Raw genomic sequence first — 24,006 nt, forward strand, 5'->3', positions numbered from 1 at the left:
ATATACTTGCAACTTTTGGCCTTCTGTCACCAACATACAAGTCTAGTAGATGGTAAAAAAAAGTTAAAGACACCCATATGGAAAATAGCAAGTAGTTTGTGTTCTCCTATGATTAATAAATATCCAAGAAAAGTTTACCTTCTGGGGTTCTAGAATAATGTGTAATGATAATATGCAATTATCACCTCTTATTTTTTCAGCAGTAACCTCAAGATGAGGTGCAACTTGAGTGTTAGAACAAGTGCTGATGGAAAGAATAAGGGCTGAGAGAAAGAGAGAGAGAGAGAGAGCATATGACATATGTGTGTCGTGTAAGTGTTAAGTGCTCTTTTACTTGTGCAGTTAATTTAGACTGATCACAGGGGGACCTCCTCTGATTCATTGTTGTTTGTGAATTCAAACATGTTCATTACTGAGCATATTTCAAGGAGGGAAGAAAGCGAGTTAGAGCGAGATTGAGAAAAAGAGCTAATCGCTTCAGATTGATCTCCGCGCTGAGCGTAAATGTATTTAAGCTCATAATCCTTGTAAATAGCTTCCAGCAAGGCAAAGGCAGCCTTTTAACATTGACTAAATGAAGTAAATAGAAGCGAATGAATTTTTAAAAGACGCATTGCAGTTGAACCCTGTTTGTTATGTATGGAACAGATCAGTGTGGAAACTGGAAGCTAATGAGGCCTGTAAATTTAAAGCTAAAATCATATTCTGAGGCTTTGCCACCCTGCTGTTTAGGGGTTTGCAGTGAAGTTCGTTTTTAAATGCAGAGCGTCTGTTCTCCCTCCGAAAGCCCCTCACACCCCAACAGATGGAGAGAATATGGAGCTCGGAAGGTTTACCTAGGAGGTGGTAACAGTGAAGCCACTCATTAACACTGAATTTAACACTTCGTTAGCAACGCGGCTTCCTGTTGAGAGCAGCTAGTGCTGAATGTCAAATCCTCAGAGCATACACTGTGGCCTAGCAGGACAACAGCAAGCCTGGGCCCCTTTAACACACCCTTTAAACACAGTCCTGTTGTCCCACAGGTTTGCTGGTGTCGAGCTGTTTAAAACCATCAAATATAATTAGATTGGATGATGACACCTGAGGTATATTTCTCTGGCTAGTCATGAACGGGAGCGTTTCTACCTGAGTGTGTGTGTGTGTGTGTGTGTGTGTGTGTGTGTGTCTCTCTGTGTATGTTTGTGCAGTGTGCCAATTTGTCAGGTTTGAAGCAACAACAGTCTCGTGCTGGGATGTGCTTTGGCACCATCAGAGAGTGATAAGACAGAATAATATGATCTTATTGGTGGTGTGCTTTGTTCCCATGGAAATTGGTCAATTTTAGCAGACGGCTGAGAACTTTGGTGGGAGAAACAGGAAGGTTAGATCCCAGAGGTGCATTCACATAATTAAGCTTCCTCACCAGGACTTCCAGGGCTAACATTGGGGTGTGTTGTGAAAAGAAGTGGTGACAGTGGGTGTTTGGGACTCATATTGTGGCAAAAAAAAAAAAAAAAAAAAAGAAGACGGCCATCTTCTTTAGGACACTATTAGTACATTTTAGAGAGCTCTAAATTCTTTGATGCTCCCTATATTCAGGATGCTTTTTTTTTTCATAGGATCTATGAATTTATATAAAAATACATGAATACGTAAATTAATACATGAATGAACTCTTTTATGATGATGTTTTCAATTTTTGAATTAAAAATCATTGAAACAACTATCCTTATATCATAATGAATTGTAATATTTTAACAGAACTGCCTAACTGCTTATTAATATTTGAATTTATTTTGAGCAGCAAAGGTATGTGGTGCAAGGTCATGTGCTCCAAACAACATACAGAAATAAGCAGGAAAAAAAATGCAACAGGAAATGATATCATAGAGAGGTCCTTCTTAATGAATATTATTGATATTTATTATCTTGAAAAATATATTTTTTATTATTATTATATTCACTAAATTGAAGCATTTCATGAAAAGTTTAAAAAACACATGAAACAAACATGAATACAAAAAGTACTTGTCTAAGAACTTGGCACATGTGTTTTTCCTTTTCTTTGTCAAGGACACAGTCCACCATGTCTTTGACCCTTATAAGGAGATGCGAATTTGAAACTCATCACTTGTCTCTCTTTCACAGATCGTGTTGTCTCTGTTATGGCGGCAGTAAAAGAGAGCACAGAGGAAGACAAAGAGGTAGAATCTTCCTCTGACACTCAAGATTTGACAAGCACATCTTCTCCCAACAACAACAATAACAGCTTGGATCCACCAGAGCCCCTGCCCTTGGACAGTCACCAAAACCCTTTAAATGGAGTCCAGCCGAACCCATTTGTCTGTGGTAGCGTTCCTGCTGCCCCCAGCACAAACGACTCATTGCCTTCAGGAGCACTTGTTAATGGAGCTGCTTCACACTGTACCTCAGAGGAGTCCTGCGTCCACAACAAAGACATGTCCCCTCTGCCCGGGACAGACACTAGCCCTGAGGTGTTACCGCCTCCCAGTGAGCTTCAATCAGACACCCGGCAGAAAGCAGAAGGGTGCGCCCTAAAAGTGCAGCCCGCACGGGCCTCATCTGAATCAAACAACAGTGACGGTGAGGCCCCCCTAGATGTGCTGGTGGGGGAAGGCTTGGATAACAGGCCAATCAGCCGACTGTTGGCTAGAAAGGAAATCAAAGCAGGGTGCTTATGGGACTTTGATTCTGAGTTGTCAGAGAGTTCTTCTGATGACTGTGATGGTCTAACTTGGGGCCTGCAGGAGAAGTTCATGCGGATATTGTTGAAAAGCAGTGTAGCAGGTGATGGGGTAAGAACAAAGGTGGAGATTGATGGAGCTCCACCTGCCAACCAAAGACGGAGGATGCGTAAAAATCATGCCATGGAGAGGGCTGACACTGGAGGACAGGTTTATGATGGCTTTGATTACGCATCCCAGAATTCCCTATCTGACGAAGACTCCGATTTTGAGTCGTCCATTAACAAAGAACATGCCTTCAGGAAAGAGCCGGAAAGTTTGAAAGCATATGCCGGCTTGCGCCTGGAGAAATTCTGCGACAAGTCAGCTGCCATGAAGGAGCTAATTTCAAGCGAGAAGGAAGAGAGATGTGATGAAGGCGGCAGCGACGTAGAAACAAACACCTACATGGGTGAAAAATCGGCACGGTTAAAGACGGAGACAAAAACAGGCGAAGAGCTGTCCTTCTTCCCGTGTTCAAAGTGCAACGATAATTTCAAGGAGAAGAGGCATTTGCATAGGCATATGATGTATCATTTAGATAGGAATAAAAAGGTGAGACAAGAACACGTTCCCCGACCCTTTATATGTAGAGAGTGTGGGCGTTCATTCCGAGACCTAACCTCTCTGCAAAAGCACATTATAATCCACCAGGTGCAGAGGGAGAGGCTGATGGAGGAGATTAAAGGTTTCAGTAAGATAGATGTCGAGGGAAGAAGAGCTTGCCTCCAGTGTCCCCAGTGTGTCTTTGGAACGAAATGCCCCAAAACTTTCGTCCATCATGGCAAAACTAATGAGAAGGAGAAGTTGTCTTATAGCTGTGAGGAATGTGATCACATGACTACGACTACAATGGAGGCACACGAGTGTACATCTCACCACAACACATGTGGCAAGACTGGCAACTCTTTTGTATGTCAAAATTGCACATTTACAAGTACGAATAGATATAGTCTCAGAAAGCATATGGAGCTCATCCACGGGCAGCCATATTATGAGAGTTATGAAGCTCAACCACACCGCAATATGGATGATCACATAAAAGCTTTGTTTGACCAACCTAAAACCAAGGACTCATCTTTACTGATGCCAAAGATTCAAAGCACAGAGAAGTGGTCTGTTAGGGACAGAGGTGAGCTGCCCTTTAGGCCCAATGGCTCAGCTGACCTTAATGTGAGAAGCAAACAAACACAAAAAGCCTGTGACGGTTTCAGCTCCTCGCTGATCAAATGGAGCCCTGGCAGCCCAGCAAACAAGCTGTCACCATTCTCACTGAGAAGTGACAAGCCAAGCAAATTATCCCCTCTGCCTACAGAGAAAATAGACGTGACAACAGGTCTCCCGTATGTCGAAGAAGACAATCAAGAATATGAAAGCGCTGTCTCAGAAAAGAGGACAAAATATCTTTCCAGCTTTGACGTACATCTTACAACGAAAACAGAGATCGTGAGTAAAGCAGCCTGTCTGAACCCTGGCACTGAGAGCCATCCCAAAGATCCTTCAACTGGCAGTACTTTAGCGCTGCAACCGCTGAGGCACAAAATACCATCTAAAAGAAAAATGTCAATCCCGTATCGCAACACCCATGCCAATATTCCTCATGTGCGTCTTCCAAAATGTGAGCCTGAGTCTCCACAATGGGACTCAAGTACACCACAAGAGGGAGATGACAATGAAGGTGCTCAGGATTTCAGCGACTGCACCAAAGATCAGTTTTATAGCAATACCACCAGTGATTATTTCATCCCTCTCAACAACAACATTTTGGACTATTCCAATCTTAATAATCCAGACAATAGCAGAGTGGAGGACAGTGATGATATTTGTACATTTATAGTGAAGGAGGAGTGTATTGAGAGTATAATAAGTGAGGATAACCCTGATCAGGTTGTTTATCAGCAAAGCGATCCTTATGCAGAGTATATTGTCAACCCTTTGTCTATGGTCGGCAGGAAGTGCTGTCCCTACTGCCCCGCAGTGTTTGAGTCTGGGGTGGGCTTGTCTAACCATGTGAGAGGACACTTACATAGGGTTGGGCTGAGTTATGATGCTCGTCACGTGGTGTCACCTGAGCAAGTGGCATCTCAGGACCGCCAGCCTCGCATACGCAGAAAAATTCCCTCAGTGAATCGCAGAATCAGAAAAGGTGATTATTGTTCACCTTTCCTTGTTCAAGTCATTGTGATTTTAGATAATGCTCTCAAACTAAAATCACACATGCATAACTTATATTTATGTATGTGTACAAACATTTCTACATGTTACCTAATTTAAAGTAATTATGTGCTTTCATCATGGCAGATAAGCCAGAGTCTAAAACCGAGCACACCTGTCCGCTGTGCCTGGGCTGGTTTGACACTAAGACCGGCCTCTCCAATCATGTGCGGGGTCACCTGAAGCGGATTGGCAAGCCTATTTCGGGTGCTAGCAAGTCACCTCTCTGCATTCTGACAGAACTTCTTCAGGATGAGGAGGAGTACAGGAACATTATGAGGGTGTTTGGTTCCAGACCGCACTTATCAAAACCTTTTGTCTCTCAAAAGTTTGCCAGCAGCGATGGACTGTTTCTTACATCCTCTGGCATTCCCATGAAGATCCATCATGCCACGGGCACACCAGACCAAGAGCAATGGACTATGATCAGGTCCCCCCAGGTCGACAGGGAGAGGAAGAGGGCCGATGAGGTCCGATCTAGCACTTTAGAGGATCTTCTGGGAAATACGAAAGTGGAGCAGGAAATGGAGGATGAGGATGCCGGGACTCCTTTGACCATCTCCTACACTAGTGGCAGTATACCCAGATCGCCATCTGTGAAGCTGGATCCTACCTGGAGCCAAGGTTAGGAACCACACAATCACTCAATCGTGTCATTTGCTGTTATCCAGAAATCAAATTGAATATTAATTTACACAGGGAAGCCTATTTTATATCAGCCTCTGAAATTCAGAATTAAGATGAAAAAGTTTTTGACACCGATATGTGTTTGTTTTAGTAACAAGTTTCAGTAAAATTTCTTTATTTAAAATTTGAAAACCATAGTAGTCTCTCGATGAAGAAATGGCCCTCAACCATTAATGATGAAACATTTCATTTCTAATTATGTGTTTTCTCACCAACAGCTTACACTTGTGTAAGTGTCTCTGAGATATAGGGAACGGGTTAATAATTAGACCCCCAGTCAGTGACAGAATTTTTTTTTTTCTCAACCAAAATACATAAAGTTGTTTAGCTTTGTGTTTGTTCAGAGATACTTTATTTCGTTGATAATAGCATTAAACAAACCAACAAACCAATATTCGATATGCTTAAAAAGCTGTACCTGGTCTTCCGTAAAGTGATAGTTCACCCAAATATGAAAGTATCTCACTCTCACATCTGTCCTGTGGAAGCATGTTTCCACCACTGAATAAAAAAATAAAGCTAATTATGACTTTATCAAACAATTTTGATATTTTTGTTCTCAGAGTTGTGAGATATAAGCTAGAAGTCAAAACTGTAAGATATAAACTTGCAACTGTGTGAAAACAACACTTCATAAAGACTGAGTATGTCAAAAATAAATAATAAAACAAAAAGCGCAGCTCGGAACTGATTTGGTTACAGCTATTATAGATTTATTGAGGGAAAATTATCAATGGATAGCATCTTAAATTTTTGTTTGTTCCTTACACAAAGATATCGTACATTACTGAAGTTATATAGCGCACCAGTCAGAATATTCTTTTGGCAAACAACAGAAAGAGGTTATTATTTTTAAAATTCTTTTTGGTGTCCCTAGTGGCTCAGAAATGTAAATTTCATGTTTAAGATGACAATACCTTACTTAAGTTTAATTACATATGTCCATTTAGCATTAAAGTTAGTGGTTGAAAAATAATTAGGCTCGTAATTGGCCATTCATTTCTGTTTTCTCATGCGTTGTGAATGGACAAAGAGAGCTTGGAAGTACCATTGATACTGAGCAATTTTAGTGAAAACAAAACCCCTCCATAACAAGAATCTTTTGCCTGTTCACTGACAGCTGAGCGTGTGATCTGTCTTGTTTCGAGTGATGTTGAATCAAAGAATGTGAGAGTGACAGACAGGTGAGGTTTCAGATATCTGGGTCACAATCCAGTGTTGAACATTCTTTATTCCCACAACATAGGATTTTTTTTGTTGTTGTTAGTCTTTAGTTAATAGCTATAGCCCTTGAAGTGCAAATAATAAAGTAGTTTGTTAAGTGCTGTAGCATTGATTTGAGATATTTACAGTAAGCATGGGTAGAGATGATCAATACAGTGTAGCATGACTGCACAGTCTTGTTTCACAGCCGCTCTCATATGTTTTCCCACCTCTACTGCCTTCATTATTTACAGTGCACCTTAAAACCCAATTTCAGTCATACACTCCATATTAAATATGTATGACAGACGCCTCATATTTAAGACAAAGTTCTCTTCCTGTAACCTTGAAGTTGCCAGTTGATGCCATTAAAAGAGAGAGGGAACACAAGATTCAGAGAGTGCAGGGTAAAAGTTTGCCACTCATTGAAATATTGTAGCAGGTACAAAAAGAATGAATGTCATCAAAAGTGGCTTTGAAATTCAAATGTAAAACGCATAGCGCTCTTTTATGTACTACTGGAAACACATCAGCTGTATTTGCACATCTTTGTTTCATGCGTACCCAAATAAAACTCTAATTTCATTAATAAATAAATAAAAAAAACTAATTAGTGAAGTTCCACAATCAAAATTATTTCACAGGTTGTCCAATTTAAAATGATTAGTTAATCTGATTTGATTGTTCAACCAGATTCATACAATCAGGTCTGTAGCTTTATGTTCTGCTAGAACTCTCTGATCAGAGGTGGAACACTGACAACTATTGCAGGAAGTTTACTGAGGCCAGTTAGGGGAAAAAAAGGACATTTGTGCATTTCAGAGTAGATTAGATAGATACACCTGTAAATCGTGACTTTTAAATCGTAATATTTTTCCTTAATCAAGAAAGAAAGCAGGCATTGATGTCAATTTTTTTTGTCTTATTTTGTTAAAAGGGAACCACTGGTGTTATGACTTGTATGGCTTAATATAACGTAAATTATGTCTCTTACTGAAATATGTAGTGGAAAACCCATGAAAGATTTACGTTATTTAAAAAATCCATGACATATTTGGACAATGGGCGGCACCATTTTGTTTGCGTTCTATGTCGGTGACGTCAAATGGTTGCACTCACTGCTCTACTGACACTGTCATATTGCTATTTTTAACTCATCACAACTCGGAATATAAAATACGATGCCACATTGTGCAGCTTTTGGTTGTAATTTACAGTCAATGAGCCACAAGAGAAGCGATGTAAGTCTTTACTGCTTTAGCGATAAAAGGAGAAAAGAATGGGAAGTTGTGAAGAATGTGGACGAATAAAACTTCCTAACTGCATCTTTGTTCTCTTCACTTTAGTCCTGATGACTGAGGCTTTTTATCTGTATGTTTTGGTGCAACGGTAATCTAGTAACGCATACGCACAAAATTAGTGAGGATGAAAACATCGAAGCTGCGCAGTGTCTCTGTAGCTATTCAAACTACTGTTGTATGATTGACGTGGTAAAATCGTCTGATCACCCGAATGCATTACACACAGTTAAACATGATGAGAAGATGCTGCTGTTTTATGCGATCACAGATATCTCGTGCATCACAGCGCACGCGAGCTTTGAGGCAGTCTGTCTCAATCGAGATGTGTTAAAGGCTACCTTCGTCATCTCCACGACAGGTGCGGCATTTGTTAAAGCATACACTTATATCCATCAGCAACTGTAAGCTCTTTCAGCTGTGGTCTTCTAAAAGCCTCAAAGGCACCAGGGCTTGAGAAGAGAACAAAAACGCGAATCTTTAGGAAGTTTTATTCGTCCACATTCTTCACAACGTCCCATTCTTTTCTCTGCTTATCGCTAGTAAAGCAGTAAAGACTTACATCGCTTCTCTTGTGGCTCATCGACTGAAAATTAGAACCAAAAGCTTTTGTCACTATTACCCAGAGTGACCAAAAGACCATGACTTTGTTCATATGTGTATTTTTCCATCTTCCATTTTGTTTGAATTAGGGCTATCAATTCAACATTTGGTACAATCAATCAATCAATCAATCAATCATAAAATTGTACTATTATCAGAACAATACAAGAAAGAAACACTACCTAAATGCAAATCAAATTTTTGCAAACTCTGCCATGGCCCAGCTGCTACTACAGCACAGAATGAGTTACCATCCGCACAGGACACATTCTTGTGTTCAAAAACATCAAGACCATGGAATGGAACATAATGTAAGGGTCTGGAGACTCAGTTTTGAAACCTTGTTATCTTTCCCCAGTGTTTAAAAAATGTGTCACTCAAGGTACAAGACGCTGAAAAACAGCAACATTTTGACCTCTACATGTACAACCATTAAAAAATAATGCAGACAGAATGCAAGAATGCGTTCTGTGTGAATGTTTCCTAAAATTACCTCAGATAGTTCTATGTTTCCCTAAAGCATCGTTAGCCAACTATGGTCACAAGTTTGGCCGTTTTCAGCATAGTTCAACAAATCTGTTTTTTTACAGAAAACAAAGTTCCAACGAACATTTGCAAACAGCATTGCAAAGTTGTGTGGTTGGAACAACTGCTCTCAACCTGTGGTTAGAAGCATAGTTTTTGTTTGCATGACATGTGGACTTAATAAATCCTTATCTGGAGCAAAAGAAGCATGCTGACATTCAGTACAATCTGTATCTTTCATTCATTTTGAATGTATATAAATTTAAAGGGGACCTATTATGCCCCTTTTCACAATATGTAATATATAAAGTCTCTGGTGTCCCCAGAATGTGTCTGTGAAGTTTTAGCTAAAAATACCCCACAGATCATTTATTAGAGCTTGTAAAATTTGGATGTGAGCAAAAACACGCTGTTTTTGTTTGTGTCCCTTTAAATGCAAATGAGCTGTCTAAAAGAGGGCGGGGCTTTAATAGCTAGCACTTCGGTTGCTCAACAACAACAAAGCTGGAGAATCTTACGCAGCCAAAATGATGATTGTCAGTAACGGTGTTCAGCCTTACATTGTTCAAACCGGAGCTCTAGTACGTTAGAACTATTTTGGAAATAAAGCAAAATAGAAATAGAAAAAAGAGAATCAGTCCTCAGATGCCATGTCTGTAATTTACCGCAAAAAAAAATTGGCATTTATTCAATCTCAAACTAATTAATTAATTATTATCCACCACCTGCGTGACATCATTAACCAACGACATTTGAACAACACATTTGCGACAATAAGGTTTTGGTTAACAGTCGTTACTAGCTAGTTGATTTCTTCAACGATGCATCATATGGTAGTTAAGCAGCGAGTTAGATTTAAAATTGGAAAGTAATTAATTCAGATTAATTGATCATTTGAATCATGCAATTAATTTTATTAAAACTAATCAATTGACAGCCCTAGTTTGTATTTGTTGTATTTCCTGTATTATTATCTCCAGAGCTTCAAGATTCATATAACAGCTGTAGATTTGCATTAACTGGATACATTTCATCTGAAAGTACAATGAGAGCAGATGAGTAGTTTCAAACATTGCCCCCTAAAAACAAACAAACAAACAAACAAACAAACCATCAAACTGATTGCAGATACTTGCTGAGAATATACAGTACAACTACATGTCCTCAAAAACACAGTGCACAGCCGATCTTTATTATATGAAAACAGATGGAGTGGGAGGTGATGACACTCAGGGAATCACAGTTTTATTTTCTTCAAGCTGCTGTGTTCCTTTTCTAAATTACACAGTCATGCAGCCATATAACCATGCTTTTGCTATTTAAAGAGCAGTCATGAGTGGAGTGCAGCTACAGAAAAAAAAGCATGAGGTCATTTAACTGTTATTTAAATACTCATTAGCTCAAAACTTTTTTATTTATGTGTAATCCAGAGAAGTTTGCAGTGAATAAGAAGATCTGCATCCACTGCAACACAACGTTCCACAGCGGCGTAAGCCTGTCCAATCATCTTCGAGCGTATGCGAGACGGAAGAAAATTGCCTTAGTAGAAGGAACAAGTAGGGTTTCATACCTGCTCTTCCAATCTTTTCTAATTTAATCATCTAGCCTCTCAGCTTTTCATTGATTATAATTACTTTGTTTGTTTCACAGCATATGATTGTAAACAGAAGAGGCCGAGATCAAGGCCTGGGCCAAAAAGGAAGGCGTTTTCATCTTCACACGCCGCCTCTGAAGTGATCTACAGAATGACCTGCAGGTACTTTACAGCACTCCGGTAGTTCATCACCACACTCTCTCCTACCAGTTCTCATATCTTTCTTTCTTTCCCCCAGGTTCTGTGATCTGATCTTCCAGGGTCCTCAGTCTATTCAGGAAGACTGGATCAAGCACTTGCAGAGGCATCTTATGCACACGAGTATCCCCGGCGTGGGTGCAGGTATGGTGGAGGTTTCAGCGCTGTGTAAAGAGCTGTGTTCCCCATCTCCCCCCGAGCGCCTGCTCCTGGATACACACCCTCCTCTCAGTCTGCCTGAGGGGGTCTCCTAAGCCACGTTTACACACCAGCTACGCTCGCTGTACACCTGTTCTGCACATGTTCATAAACAAATACACATATAATACTGCATATACATCTCTATATATGAATACAGAATAGATATATATATAATATAAATGAAAGATTTTCTTATATTGCATATTATTAATTTTTCTCTTTGTTTTATATCCCAATTTTATTGTATCGATCTTCGGTTATTCTTAAGGGCATGCTATTTGCAACATAGATTTAGAGTTCGGCTATATTTATATCTTGGATGTGCACATTAGGCAGTCTCGCTGTAGACTGCAATTCTTGCAAGTCTAAAATCCAGCAGCTAGATTTTAGAAACTATCCAAGATAGTAGAATTCAGAGGTCACTGTTTAGAACATGGCACTATGACTATCAAGATCAAGGTCACTTGACTTAATGCTATTTACTGTAATTTTGCGCCGCAAAGTTTATTTACACTGACAAAAAACATGTATAACCAATTTTTAAGAGAGTATATTAACATAATAATATATCTACAGTAGTGCTTTATTTCTGGTTAAAAATTCTTATATTTACTCTTATGCATCATTTAACACATTAGGGAAAAAATGTCATATTGCGTATACTGGGCATTAGAGGCCAAAACATGTAATGCAGCCTATTACCATATTTTTAATGCTATTATCAAAGAAAAGAACTGTGAACTTTATGAATACATCAATGAATATTTTTCAAAGCTTTCTAGTTGTTAAGTAATATCATGGGCAATACTGTCATAATGCAATATTAATTAGTTCTATCTATATAATGTCAAAAAAGTCATTGTTCTATATTATTGTTGTAAGTTGCTAAAATCCATGCAAATGCTATTCTTGCTCATCATTTTATGGTGCTACAATGTAAGGTATATCACACAAAAGTATGAAAACGCAACTAATTATCATGTTTTACTTTAGGATACTAAAGGGAATCTTTACCACTCATTCTTTCTGAGGTAAATGATTTCTTAGCATTTGATTGTAAATAAAGCTGTAAAGACCAAATGGAGCAATAGTCCTCCATGCCCTGGTCAACCCTTCAAATAGTTACCATGTAACTATGTACCATTACTTGGTGATGATGATGTGCAAGCACATACCGATCAATTAAGGTATACAATGTGTTAATGAGCCGAGCAAGCGTTAACACGTTGTACTTATGTCTCTGTTAAGTCACTAATAGCCAATTAAAATGTAATTGTGATTTAAACCTTTGTATCTTTTTCTGCTGTAATACTTATTTACTTTACACTGACACTTTGTTGACTCTGTCCAACACTGTTGTTATGTAAGTATCAAGGATCTCCATGATATCAGCTCTGTCTTTGTGTAGAGGAATAGCTCTGATAATATCAGAGAAAGCGGCTTGACCGGGGTTCATCAGTAAGCGTCTGGACCGGGAGGCGACCTCACAGTTTGTCCCGGGCAGGGCTTAGACTGGCGATCAAAGCTGTACAAACCAATTGTCATCACGTTCCTCCGGAGGGAATTTGGAGTACATTAATGCCCCTGCTTTGGGAAATAATTGTATCTCTCTGTGACTTCATTAGGCTCTCCTGGCCGAATCAAAAGGCACTCCACCAAGGCTGGAAGCTGCATGGTGGGCAGACAGTGTCCCAAAGGGCCGAATGAATAAAAAACGAGGGATTATAATGAGATTGAGCTAACCATGACCAGGATTGAGTTTTTCCATTATACCATTGGCAGCTTTAAGAATGAGGTGGACGAGGGGGGAGGCAGGAACATAAAGAAATGTGTAAGATCCACACCAGCCATCTGCCACGGGGCTGTGCCGCTGACAGACCAGAGCACGCTTATCATTAGGCCGTGAATCAAAGAGGCCTGCTCTCTGGAGATTCCTCCATTAAAACAGTATACAAGTGTCATCACTTCTCGGTGTGCAAGAGAGCACATCTTATCTGAATCAGGAGGCGTTTGGAAAACAAGAAAGAGGCTTTCTATTAATCACCATATTTTATTTGTTAAATCCAACCTCCACAATGTATAAGGAAGAGATTGCATGCTATGTTGTTTCATATTAATGGTGTAACCTTAGGTGGTAATTAAAATCGCCCTCTGGCGGATAAGCATGTTCTTAATATTTCATTGGCGCAGTTGTGACAAAGGCAGACTATAGGGACCGCAGGAAGGATAGAGAGGGTTTATCTCATATTACATGTATCTCCCGATCATAGTCTCAGGTGCACCTGACACAAACACCAGGAGATACTGTTGATTGATTGATTGATTGATGGATGGACACTCTTTTAACCCTTTCTTAGTGTTTTTCTTGTCTCCTAAGACTGCCACTTGTCTTGACTTTTCCCCCTCCTCTGAAGTGGCAGGAGCGACTCGGGGATCAGGACCAGTGACCGAGCCCTCGCCGTTGTCAACCGTGCCCTTGCTTTTGCTTTCGGTCATTCCTAAAGTGTAAGAGCCTTCACTTCCTCTGTGAAAAAGAGAGAGAAGAAAAGAGAGAGTGTGAGAACAAAAAAATCAATAGGTTTCCATTATCTGGTTGGGCAGTGTCACTGGCCTGTCAATGATCCCGCTACAGTCCCGGCACAAGGGTGAGACGAGCCCCCAGTCAATCGCCACTGACAAGAGGAAAACATGCTGACAGCAACCAGGAACAAGTCAGAACACAGATTTGCACTTCAAGCGCTCGTCCGAGGGGGCGGTGTGAGGGGGCCACCAAACGACGAGGGGCCAGACTCAGGCTGATGGGGGGCATGGTAGAGGGGGCTCTGGCCGGGTTTTCACCCCTTGTCTGAATGTCTCACTCCCCCTCACAAACGCTTTTATCCTCCCATCAATTATTTACCTCTGGATACACCAAAGGAAACCCAGGTGCACTGATTGTGTCCAAGAGAAATTCATCACCTTCGTGGTCGCCACAAGCTCGAGCTCTCTGTTCCGTTTCTTCTCTTTCTCTTTCTCCCCCCTTTGCTACCCATCTCCCTGTCCCACAAAATAAATAATAAAAAAACAGTATTGAATATGCATGTAGGTGTATTTTGTGTCTCTAAATGTAGATAATTAAAAATGTAAGCAATCTACACAGTATCTCATGATTTTATGTAATGTGATCAGCTCTTTTTGGCATGGGCTTTTTGAGTTTTACTTAATCTCAAAAGTTAACATAGAATAACTTTTTTATTTTATTTTGTTTATTCAAATACGTTGGAAAAATCAATTGGACAAACACAGTAACTTAAGTGTAGTTTACTTAAAAAAGAAAAAAAAAGAAGAAAGAAAGAAAGAAAGAAAGAAAGACAGAAAAAAAAGAAAAAAACAGGGCAGAGTTCTTTGCCTCTAGAGTATCTCTAGAACAATGAGAGACAGTCTAAGATAAATCCAGTTGTACAGACTCGTTATGAGGTGTTAGTATCAGCCCTCCATTTGAACCCGCTTAAACCAACCCTCTCCCGCTGACCGCTGAGTAAGAGAGACATCAACCACTCCACAAAACCAGAGAAATCAATACATTTTGACAAGGATGAAACCTGTTTGGGATGCACCATTTTGGTGCTCCAAAAATATGTTTTAGCCCTTGTCACATTCAATTATATCTGTATTGCTTGTCTGAGGTTCTGGCACAGTCAGCTTTTATGGAGCAGGAAATCCATTACTCTCAGTCTCACTGTTTATATCTGTATTTCTTGTATACTATGATTTTAAACACGTTTGTTTTTAAACACAAAGGTGAAATTGCAACTGCATCATTACTAATTATGTGGAACTAGGACTTATAACAAAGGTTAATGAGAAATTAGCTCGCCCATTCCCTCTAAATTATTTCTAATGGACGGTTTTTTCAAAAGGCTTCAAGCTCTCGGGGCATCATCTGACATGCGGTATAGAGCCTATTAATTAATGCGCTTTCCCGCCAATTGTTTTTCAATTAGTCCGCCTTCTTTTTTTTTCTCCCTGAGTTCCCTTGCCTTGTCTAGTGCACTAATTCGGTATAGTGGATGACTGCAGGGAATTCAGGTTAATATGTTGACAAGCCTCGAACAATAGCGAGTCATGTCGCTGTGCACGCTCGGCTGGTTCGGTTCATTTCAGCAGCTGACAGCAGGTCCTAATCATCAGCTGCCCTAAAGACACGTCATTACGTACCATTATGACGACATAATTACAGTCGGCAATTTTCAAATGTTTCCAATTAATGGTCAGGCTGAAATGTAATATGTGTTACGTATAAGGGAAAAAAAAAAAAAAAAAAAAAGCCTAATATTATATCCTTGAGAATTTTAATTAAACACAATATATTTTTTATATGTTGCTTTTTATTCCAATAACAGTGTGCTTCTAGTTCTTCTTCTTTAATTTGATTAAAGCGTTTTTGTAGGCTAGTATTAATATGCCACCGTTGTTTAAATAGCCTATGCCTATAGGACATAAACTCGGCATGTGATCGTTGGATTGGAGTAACAGAAGAAGATAAAGTTAAAGGCTGTAAATAACAACAGCAACAATCATAAGTCAGTATATAGGCTAACACATTGTGCTTGCTCTTGATTTGGTGTCACATGCAAAATCCGAACAAGAGCAGCAACTATAATAATAATAATAATAATAATAAGAGTAATAATAATGTTTTGAAATGCTGGTGGACTCTTTGATAAATGAATGGCTGAATAGCAGAGTTATAGGTGTGACTGGTCACTGAGCAGCTGGCGCTCATCCCTCCGGGCGCACCATGACCTGCTTTTCATACCACGCTAAATTGGAGGCTTGACAAGCCACAAAATGAAAGTGATTTGAGTTGGATTCGGGAAGAAATGCAGAATATGAGCCAAAAGTGACGAGTCGGACGGGTATCCCGGGCATGAGACATCACGCGTGAAACATACGGCGCCTCTTTATTCTCCGTTCAAATATTTTTCAACAACACATAGCCCTATATAGACTGTTAAAAAAATACATAAATAGTCTACATCTTTCCCCTGCGTTATGTAAAGCATCATATAACATGCTTGTGTTATTGATCTAAGATTAATGAGTGTGTTGCTTAAATCGTAGGCTATGTTAAAATAAATAAATTAAATACTAAGCGACTTAATTCATTCTTGCTGTATCTCATTAAAGTTATCTCGCTATGTAGGCTATTGGTTGTAACGGGTTAACTCATGATGAAAAAAAAAAAAAAAAAAAAAAAAAAACATGTTATGCTTTTCTCACACTTTGGGGGAAATAACAACCATATCAAAATGCAAGATTTCTCTCTCTTCTGTAATAAAATGCGGCGCCAATTTGGTCTTCCCAGCTCCGTTTGCGAGTGTTAATTGATCGTTTCAAACCAATGAAAATGTAGAGAGAATTGAGCCAATCAAATAAGATCGCGTATGCTGTGTTTGGCTTGAAGCCTCTGTTTGCCATGGATTTTTTATTTTGAAATGTAAACTGCAGTGGCCATGCATGCAGTGCAGATATTGGCCACCAGGAGTCGCTACACTGCAATTTAGATGCACTCGCATTTGGCTACGGATGCTTTGTTGAGCCAACATTAAACGTTTGAGATGAGTCTGCCTAACTGGCTTTTAACCTATCTAGCTACTCACCTAAAAAAAATGTTTTAGTGTATAAAATTCGATTTTGAGGATTTTTAAGTCAGTATTGTGATTTACACAACTCTAAACGTTAAATAAAATTAAACAACATTCAAATAGCCTATATATATATATATATATATATATATATATATATATATATATATATATATATATATATATATATATATATATATATATATTCTCTATTTTAGAATTAATCATTGGTTACTAAATGTACTCTAGTTATTAATGCATTTAGAATATCATTTTCATGCATTTCATGAATATCATGCATTTAGAATGCATTTAGAATATAACACAACTCTAAACGCTAAATAAAATTAAACAACATTCAAATAGCCTATATACTGTATATATATATATATATATATATATATATATATATATATATATATATATATATATATTCTGTATTTTAGAATTAATCATTGGTTACTAAATGTACTGTAGTTATTAATGCATTTAGAATATAGGTAATGTAAGATTACATTTATTGGCATATATAGGCCTATATATATATATATATATATATATATATATATATATATATATATATACACACACACACACACACACACACACACACACATATACATACATACATACATACATACATACATATATAAATACAGCCTGCTTTAATATATAGCCAAAGCCTACACAAAAACATTATAGACCATATGATTTGGCAAGGATGAATGAACTCCAAATATTTAATATTGTCTTCCAATATTATAGGCCTATTTATATTTCCCCCCACTTTGGGATAGTGCTGTCTAATTTTAGAAAGCTTCGCCTCACACAGAAAAACGAAATAATTTTGCATTTACTGCACTGACATGTCTGTTGTTTCAGTGCAAAAAACAAACAAACAAACACAAACTTGTTCGCGCGCGTCATCCTGCCGTGTGTTTATTCCTTTACCATTTAAACGTGGAATATCTTCACCGTAAGCAATGCTTTCTTTTGCTTTTTGCTTTGTTGATATATATATAATTGCGACCCAACTGTATACTACTGTTGTGAAATGTGTCAGGCGACACGTGAATATATAGAGCAAATGACAGAAACAGAGGGGGAATAAGTGACAGTAGAAAGACACACGCAGCAGTACAAAGGCGCGCGGAGCTTTGAGAGCGCAGTTTGTTTTAGTGCACATCTCCCGGGCTGAAGAAAGAAACTAACACGCCCTGTTTAAGAAACAAACATGCAGATTAGATAGGGGTTTGACAGGCACTCTTTACTTGCAGATTCCAGGTCCCATCGCGCTTATACCAACACAAATAGAGCAGCAGAACCTGCTTTACTAAATGTAGTATTGCCTTTCAGCAAAAAAAAAAAAAACAAAACAAAAAAAACATGGTCATAGTTTACATTCGGCACGTTACAATTAAATTTAATACGCAAGCGCAGGTCAATAATGCTAATTAATAACACCTGTTCTATGAAATTTTATTTAAAGGAAACATTTAGTACTTAAACATTTTATTGTTTTGTATTTAATTTAATTATACATTAAACTTTCAATTAATATGAAGCCATTTTATCTATGTAAAATAGAGAAACTATTTCATGGCACAAACATATGTCTTATTCAACTGAAAATATGGTGGTACATATGTGTGCCTGGAAAGTGTTGCCATATTTCACCTGCTGGTGTAGAGACTAACATTGCAACATATGCAATATATGCAACACGTTAAACTGCTCTGATTTGACACGATCAAAAAGAAATTGCATTGTTTTTTTTTTTAACAATTTGCCCTCTCTCCATGTTCTTTTTTTCCGGTGCTGTTAAGGGTCATATAGCTGACACAGTGTGTGTAGATATCACAGCTCGTCCAGGGAGTTGTCACCTGTTATGCGTCTGCCACCTCCAGGCTTACTAGCTACATCCTGAGCTGTGATCATTGCTCGATCCTGCCAAAGTTCAGAAACATTTTTGTAAAAACAATGTGATACTCATGCCAAAACATGTCGGCTCACCATGAGTTTGTAAGAGGTGATAACGAATTAATTCTATTTTTATCATTTCATAATTTTTCATGATATATAAGCAATCTGTGTAACATCTGGCTTCTTATACAAGGTCCAAAATGTGTAAAAAGGCCAAAACACACTCGACACAGTATCGTAACATTTAATACACGAATATAAAAAAAAATGGTGTGAGATCAAAACCCCAATCTGCATCATTTAGATTACAAGATTCATGTCACATTGTAATTATATGTTATAACTTAGTAATTACATGTATAATAACTTAGTAATTACATATGTAATCACTTAGTAGTTACACATGTAATAACTTAGTAATACAAATTAACAACATGTAATCAGTTAATACCTTATACCACTTCCCCCCCCCCCCCCCCCCTTTTTCAAGTGTTATTAATATATAGTGTATTATTTGATTCAACTGAAAATCAAATTTAGCTTTTGCGTTGAACTATATTATAGGGTTGATGGACATAAAATCTGTAGTTTGTCACGTTCGTAATTGGAGTCAGTCAGGCTGAACAATATTGAGATTTTAAATTAGAGGCACATGGGCCTTGTTGAATTGACTGTTAAGTATTCTGCCCACTTCCAGACGATGTCCAATGTTGTTCTAATCACTAGATCAACAACTCAAATCTACGGGAGAACAAATAATGGAGATGAAATGAACAAATGATTAGCATACTGTGAAAAGTACAATACGTTTCTTATTTAGCATTTAGATAACTGTCTGTCCCAAAGAGCAAAGCTTCAAAGTTGAACCCAGTTTAGGCGAAGGGAATTAATTCTCTCTCCTTCATGCTTCATTGAATCTCTCATTACCAAACTTTGTCTGTATTGATGTTAGATTTGATTGAAGATTAGAGCATTTAGCAAATCTTGCTTTTGCGCATGTATCAGGTTTTTCAAGCGCCCGCTGGTCAATACCCTCACTTTTATCCTGTGTCTGCTTCATTTAAACTTCATCAACTCCATCAATGAACTGGAACAGAGAAACGTCCCCATGGTACAATGCTGTTCTTTTGTTAGATAATTCTTTACTGCCTGTCTCTTTCTCTCCTTTTCTCTCTCTCTCTCTCTCTCTCTCTCACTCTCTCAACCACTAAACCTAAAATCGCACTATGATGAATTATTTCAATCAATATGGTAATGAATATTGGTTTGAGCTTTCAGTTTGTCTGGCTTAACAATGTATATGACAACAGTGATACTCTCTCCTGATGTGCATGTCAAACCCAATCCCACTTTTTTACAGCCCTATATTTCCACTGACAGTGAAAATTGTTCATATAATAGAAAATGATGTATTCTCACTTGGGAGATGTACTTGCATGAAGGAAGAAATCAGGGTTGCCTGCTATGTTTCTACTCTGTATTCCTTGCAACCCACTATAAATTATGAGAAATGCAAATATGCAAGACAGCTAGTAAACCATACCATTGTGTGGAATAGATCATTCATGATAGGGTTGCCAAATATGTGGTGTTATTTGTCCCCTGTAGTTGCTTTGACTTTGTGCCTCTATAAAGTGAGACGTGAAGCAGTGCATCATATTTATATGGCTACCCGAAGAGCCATTTCCGAAGTATGTGCGGGGAAAATGTACATCCCCATCTGTTGCCATACTAATGAATGTTCTGCCGTCTGAGCCCATTCAATGGTAATCATATCTTTAATGATCAAGTGGCAAGTGATATACACCTTTCCATAAAGTCCCTCAGATTCACATTTCAGCAGGAAAGGGCTGTCCGTATGTCACACAGCACACAGCAGTACCCTGCCCATTTGTTCTGGTTGTAAACGCAGCAAATTAGTCTCCAGTTGGTGGAGTTCAGAGCAATATATACTGAAGAACCACAGCACCACAGAGACGTTCTATAAAGAGAGTGACACACTGCCCCTCTTTTCATCATAAACTATTACGTTACACTTCTAATAAGTTGTGTTATCCTTGAAACATTTGATTATGGGAAATAATTTGTAATAAAGTGCTGATTTAATTTATATTACGGATTAGTCTTGATATTGCCTCAAATCTCTAGGTATTACATTATCATATTCGCCATTTTGATTTCAAATTGCTTCACAATAGCAAACAACTTTTAATTAAGGTGGGCTTTAGAAAATGAAGCCCTTAGTGGGCCAAGTCATGGACATGTTCATTGGAAAATATTGGGTCATGCTCCCAGTCGCGTGACTTAAAATGGTCCTTTTGGTAAGTGCAAAGCAAAAGATTTAACATGAGCTTTGGTAATTTACTATGTGAAAGCAACTCTTGCATTTTACCCCACTGCCAGTAGGTGGAGTAAACAAGCTCTGACCCCACAGGAGCAAGAGTTTTGAGTTCACTGCTGAGTTTAAAGGGTTGAACTAAGTATAGGTCCTCATCCCTTGAGAAAATGTTTCAGTAACTCAAAATGACTCTGCTTCTCCATTTCACACAGGATGTTATCATTTTCAGTTCTTGCAAGAAACAGTAGGCACCAAAATCGTAACTATTTATATATCAATTGGAAAGGCGTTTTAATCTGGTAAATTGTTGATGGTGCTTTACAGCTGTCTAATAGTGTTTTCCTCACCTTCAGCGCGACAGTCCCAGGATGTTCGCATACACGCAGAGGTTTTATATTCAAAACCTGTCCCGGCAAGGCATCTCATTATTTCTGTCTGAAAGTATTGGCACACAGAGAGAAGTGTGATTATTGGTGATAAATGTATAAGTTTTACGCTTATCTTATCCATTGGTCTCAGTGTGAGCTCTCACCCAGAACGTTCCAAGCAAATGGGTAAAATATGAACATGCAGGAGGTGAAGATTCTCTATTCTCCAAAAACAGATGCACATCTAATAGAATATGCATAAAATGTTGTGTTAGAAATGGACAGTGACTGATATTCTAACAAATTCTTGGTGCAGGTAACATGATTTATGGCTTGTGAATAATGTTTTGTAACTAAACTATAATATGTTAAAAATACAATTCATACAATACACTTATGATGAGAATGTTTCATTTCATTTTTATTATTTAGTTTATCTTTTGGGTGGCATAAAGTCAACATGTCAGTGAGGTACAACTTCAGATATCGTTATAAAGAAAAAAAAATCTTATTGAAGAATGAAATTGTTTTTAAAAATCACTAGTTTGGCATAATATATGGCATATAGACAGTGCAATTTTAATAATATTGCTTTACTGCTTAATATTTGAAAAAAGCCAAATCAAAGTTGTGGTGCATGGAACATCCAGAAGCAAAAAAAAATAAAAAATCTTTCAAGGTCAATAAATCTCTTAAAATATCAGATGATTTTTTTTTTTTTACATGGAAAGTTAGTTCAGTCAGGTTAGTTTGGTCGTAAAATGTCATGTTGTGTCAATCCTTTAAAAAAAACAAAAAAAATAAAACAAACAATGAAAAACAACAAAAAATTGACCTACTATTTGGGTGTGAGCAAAAACACACTGTTTTTGTATGTGTCCCTTTCAATGCAAATGAGCTGCTGCTCCCAACCGCTTTCCAAAAGAGTGCAGAGCTTTAACAGCTCACGCTTCGGTTGCTCAACAACAACAAAGCTGGAGAATCTTACGCAACCAAAACAAGCGGCAACCTCCCCCAGTTTCTCTTGAAGCCAATACGGAAGTGACTTATTCTGCAATTCATCGACTGGCCGCTAGGGACAGGCTCCAAAAGAGAGCAGAATCTCATTGGGCCCCATGTTAAAATCTCGCGATCGCTATTTCATTACAAAGGTATGAAGTCCCGTTTTGATTTTTTTTGCATGTTGTCATTTGCACACACGACACAAATTACAATATTACTGTTGCTGGAGCATCTATATCGTAAAACAGACACCGTAGGTTGACAGTAAACCTTTAGAACTTTCAAATGATATAACTTGTTATCTTTATTAATATTTTAGATAGCTGCTTGAGCTAACTTGGTCACACTGAGCTGTTTTTTTAGCAACCAGGCACCTCAGTTCCAACCACGTCCCGCCTCTTTGCCCATTTTCAGTTGTCCGGCAGTGCCAAGCTGCCAAGATTTAGTTATAATTCAGCTGGAAGTTTTTGAATGGTTAGTGGATAAATTTATGTAGTTGCTGTGAAGCTGATTCAACTCATCAACTAGCATGTGCAGTCATCTTTTGTGCAAAAATGTGCCGGCGTAAAATGACGGCATGGCAACAACACTCTACTAAACAACTCTTTCTCTTCTCTAAAGCAGTCCAGCATGGCCTTGCCTCCTTTGTTGTGTGTTCTTGGGGGCAGGGGTTATTTACATTTTAGGGTTAGTGATGTCTCTAACCCAGGAAGAAGCTTGTAGTCCCTCCCAGCCATTTGTCTTAAACAGCAAATTCTTTAAAACAATATATCTCCCTTTGCATTGAACTTTGAGTGTCGTAACTGTGCAGATGTTGTTTGTGCTCTAACAGCAACATTACACACTAATTAAAAGTTAAAAAAGTGAAACCATAATAATCAACCACCCCTTTAAAAGTGTAAGCAAAATATGTTATTACGTTTTACCTTACGAGTCATTAAATATGATTTAAACTAGATTTTTCCTTTTCTTTATCATGGACACTAATATACATCATTAGCCCATGTACCATGTTTGCAACTGAGTAAAACATTCTAAATCTTTTTTTTTTTTTTTTTTTTTGGTAATGACATATTAGATGTATGATGTGTGGTATAGTAAAAGACTGATAGGAAGACAAAGTGTTTGTGATTGGTATTTTTGAGCAGGTAGTGTGGGCACCAGCGAGAAGAATTGGATGGATTCAACAGACTCCGAATAAAGCACTCGCTCTATTCTCTCTCTCCCTTCTCTTATTTTTTCATCTCTCTCAGTCAGTCTGGAAACAGCTGTCATGTTTGACTGACAGGCTAACATACACTCGACATGGCCAGACTCTCTTGTGTGAAAGCCCTGTTCTCTCCCTCAGCCTGGCCAGAGCTGAGACACATGTCAAGAGAAAGCTTTTTCCATCTCTCTGTTCAAACTCATACCACACTGCCAAAAAGAGAGAGAGTGAGACAGATGCTTCACATCTTTCGCTTTGCCTTTAATCACAGTCAATGTCTGCCGTTCCTTAC

General features: G+C 38.3%; 1 protein-coding gene across 1 annotated transcript in view; it reads left to right on the forward strand.

Moving 5' to 3' along the window:
- znf644b (zinc finger protein 644b) overlaps nucleotides 1-12,534 on the forward strand; it is a 36,305-nt gene extending 23,771 nt beyond the window's left edge. The window contains exons 3-7 of the mRNA XM_048200941.1: nucleotides 2,131-4,872; nucleotides 5,028-5,564; nucleotides 10,687-10,812; nucleotides 10,907-11,012; nucleotides 11,089-12,534. Of these exons, the coding sequence (XP_048056898.1) occupies nucleotides 2,131-4,872; nucleotides 5,028-5,564; nucleotides 10,687-10,812; nucleotides 10,907-11,012; nucleotides 11,089-11,302 (3,725 nt within the window). The 3' untranslated portion in view covers nucleotides 11,303-12,534. The remainder of the gene's footprint in view (nucleotides 1-2,130; nucleotides 4,873-5,027; nucleotides 5,565-10,686; nucleotides 10,813-10,906; nucleotides 11,013-11,088) is intronic.
- Nucleotides 12,535-24,006: the final 11,472 nt, after the last annotated feature.

This window comes from Megalobrama amblycephala, linkage group LG8 (genome assembly GCF_018812025.1).
Source record: "Megalobrama amblycephala isolate DHTTF-2021 linkage group LG8, ASM1881202v1, whole genome shotgun sequence".
Taxonomy (NCBI): Eukaryota; Metazoa; Chordata; class Actinopteri; order Cypriniformes; family Xenocyprididae; genus Megalobrama; species Megalobrama amblycephala.